Source organism: Rhagoletis pomonella, unplaced genomic scaffold (genome assembly GCF_013731165.1).
Source record: "Rhagoletis pomonella isolate Grant_MI unplaced genomic scaffold, Rhpom_1.0 Rhpom_scaffold_00001, whole genome shotgun sequence".
NCBI classification, from domain to species: domain Eukaryota; kingdom Metazoa; phylum Arthropoda; class Insecta; order Diptera; family Tephritidae; genus Rhagoletis; species Rhagoletis pomonella.
Window position 1 is genome coordinate 25955990 of NW_023458555.1, and position 3499 is coordinate 25959488.

Consider the following 3499-nt stretch of genomic DNA (forward strand, 5'->3'; position numbering starts at 1 on the left):
AATACTAATGCATGAAAATCCTAACCTCAAAAAAATCACCCGTTATAACCACTGTGAACCTTATTAGTTAAATACAATGGTTTTGTCACATCGCTACTACGAAAATAGTAAAAAAAATATATATATATGTGTACATATTTATAACAACAAAGCTTAATACTAATAACAAACCATATTCTCCCAGATTGAAATTAATTAATTTTCCCATCATGGTTAAAAAGCAAGCATCAAATGCTCGGAAAACAAAAAAAAAAAACAAAAAATACTTTTTCAGTCCATTTTAAAATACATAAAATAGATTTTGAAGCGTAAACAAAAACAAAGCATGTTTTCTGAGTAAACTTGCAAAATGAACAATGCGAATTTGGGTGCATTCAATTTATTTGCTTACATGCACATTGATATGAAATTATTTTGATTTCTATTTAATACGACGAAATACTAAGAGTATATCTGTGATTCATGCTAACTTATGTGGTATCCGTAATACGCTTAACTTGAGATGGAATTCTCAAAACCACTGCAATGCAATGCTCGTACAAATATCTATAGAAATATGTGTAGATTATGTATTTATATTTAAACATCTGCTGCCAATTTCGTAGAATAGTCTGAGTATTATTATTTATTTAGTATTGTGTGCCATAGTCGAATGGAATGAGGTGCGTACTAACGCACGGTAGGCACTAGTTTGGATACCTAGTTCAAGTAACAGCTTAAAATTGAAAAAAAAAAATAAAAATGAAACGTCTAACAGCGGTCGCCCTCGGCAGGCATTGGCAAACCGGGCGTGTATTGCTGCCTTGAAAATAAATTTCAAAAGAACCATTTGCCTTTCGGAGGCGGCGTAAAACTGTTGGTCCCTTCATTTGTGTGACAACACCAGGTTGCTCATCATAAAATTGGAGAAGAAGCTCGGCCTAACACTGAGCGAAAATGTGAGCGCTAAATATTTATTTTGCATTTCTATCTAAGCGGCATATGTCGGCATCTACTAACTAGTGTTGTTATTTCACTGCTATGTCGAATTTTGGAATTTAGGTTCTTTCATTTCATTAGATAAATGCCGTTTACACAAAAGTCTTTTATAACTGTTATCTAAGACATACATATAATATAAAAATTAAAAACAATTGTTATTTTTTTTTAATTTTGCATAGAAATGGCAAATGAAAATTTACTTTCAAATTTGAGTCACGGTGAAAAAAGAAACCGATTGGTATGTATCACTTAGTTGTAGAACATTTTCTTAATAGTGAACTTTTCCATGACAGTTTTCATCAATAACTGTAATGTTAAGTCCCTGATTTATACATTACAAACCATTTTTGCATAGCAACGCAATTTTTGTATTGCTGAACGCAAAGATTCTTATAAGGCGTCGTGAGGCATTTGTTAGTCTTATCATAAATTCTTAATAATTTTGTTATAAGCACTTATTTTGCATGGATTGTGTTATACACACATAATTAGCTATCCTACAGCTTTATCTAGGCTAATTAGTGTTCCATCGGAAGAGAATAGCCTAAGAAAATTGCGATTTACAGCATCCTTAGTGTTTTGAGATAAAATTAAGCAGCTAATTCTTACACTTGTGCCAATAGGCGAAATGCTATGAAATCAGAAAAAGCGTTAATTTGTGTTTATTGCCTGAAAGCAAGCAAATTTACGACCGGACGATCTATATAAATGTTCTGCCATTCGCTTTAATGCCCATTTACTATTTTCAATACAAATAAAATACGCAAACGACAAAAAATTCTTGCTCTTCAAATTTTCGCCAACCAAAAGAAACCAAGCCACCAAGCACCAGCAGCTACTCATAATTCTTCTGTATTTAACTTTAGTTTTATCATTACAAGTAATCTTACAACATAAAGTAGCAAGTGTAATTGAGTTGAATAAAATGGTTTATTGTAGGATTTGTCTGTGTGAAGCTGGCTTGGCTTGGCTTGACTGGGCTGGCAGGCTGTCTAACCGCTTGGCCGCCTGCTTGTTTGCCTGGTAGTTTGCTCACCCAACCGGCTGGTGTCATCGCACACATTTAAGCAAATCCCTATCGGTTGGTGAGTCATTGGCGCAGGCAATGCCAAGTAAATGAAATGAAAGACGCCACACAAAAAGGGAATCAAATGAGAAGTAAATAAAAAAAAAATATGGAAAAAGAAATAAAAAGTAAGAAAAATAACAAAAGCGCGCGATACAAACAAAGCCAAAGTTCAATGCAATCAATGCGAATTGTCGTCCATTGGCATTGAGGCGATGGGAAGGCGGCACACATTTACAGCAGAGCGGGCTGGAGGGGCGAATGCGGTTTAAATGTCGCTTGGCTGTGGTCGGAAGCAGCGCACAGATGCTGCGCCCGCCGTCCTCCCTCTCCCGCCGACGATGCTACTGCTGGCAGTTAGCATGTGCTAGCGCTCGCCAAATGCTTCGTTCCATTTGCGAAGTGTTGGGAAATTTTCTCATTTTAGCGCATGCTCATTCGCCGTCAATCTCACGCTTCACCAATTTCATATGCTCATTTAATTTTCTCTTTCATAGCTCTTAATCTTACAACTTACCCATACATACATACATAAATATTTAACAACTCTTATACGCTTATTTACTAGCACGTTGTCGCAATCCGAATCGTAAAATGGGTTATTGTGTCTCAATTTACGAATGCCCCAGCCTTATTGAGGTAGTACAACGCTTCGAACTCGCTCCAACGGATCGTGAATTCCTGCAGAAATCTCAATGTGCCAATGGTTATGGCCAGCCGCCGTATGTCTGTTGTACGCCTGATAAAGGTTTCACTACGTCGAATAGTGGCTCAACAACGTCGAGTACAACAACAACACCAACAACAAGCCGCCCATCGACTGTCAATCCGCCAGCACCAAGCAATGGACGTGGAAATGTGCTGCCGGTGCCGCCTGCGTGCGGTCCAAATTCACTGGATGATAAAATTTACAATGGCAAAGACACGGCACTGGATCAATATCCCTGGATGGTGCTGCTTGAATACGTACAGAGTAAGTACATAGATATGTATGTATGTATGTTTGTCTGCGAAGTTGGCATTTGTGTGTGTATGGGTGATAAACAACTTTCAACTTTCCGGCTGCTGCTCGTTGTGTTTGTTGTAGATTAAATCGCCGTCATTGATTTGAATTTCAATGTCTTTTATGCTTACATTCTTCTGCTTGCTCTTCTTATTCTTCTCATTTGTGCTTATATATCTTGTTACTTTCCCCATTGCCTACCCACCAATGATTTTTTTATTTACAGAAAATGGCAAACCCATACTAAATTGTGGCGGCAGTTTGATAAATCAACGCTATGTGCTGACAGCAGGCCACTGTGTTGTGGGCGCCATCGAAACGGAAGTTGGCCCACTGTAAGTGTAAGCGTGCTCTGGCATACTTAAGGCAAATATTACAAGCACGTCCTCTCACATACATACATACATATATATACAGACATGCATATTCCTTATGTTAACACACTTACA

The 3499-nt window shown here is 37.6% G+C and overlaps 1 protein-coding gene across 1 annotated transcript; it reads left to right on the forward strand.

Moving 5' to 3' along the window:
- Positions 1–2585: 2585 nt before the first annotated feature.
- LOC118750969 (serine protease 7-like) lies at positions 2586–3385 on the forward strand (the record flags this gene model as incomplete). The annotated part of the gene is given in 2 exon segments (XM_036485727.1): positions 2586–3020; positions 3277–3385. Coding segments are annotated over 2 exon segments (488 nt in total), but the record flags the coding sequence as incomplete, so codon positions are not given.
- Between the last annotated feature and the right edge of the window lie 114 nt (positions 3386–3499).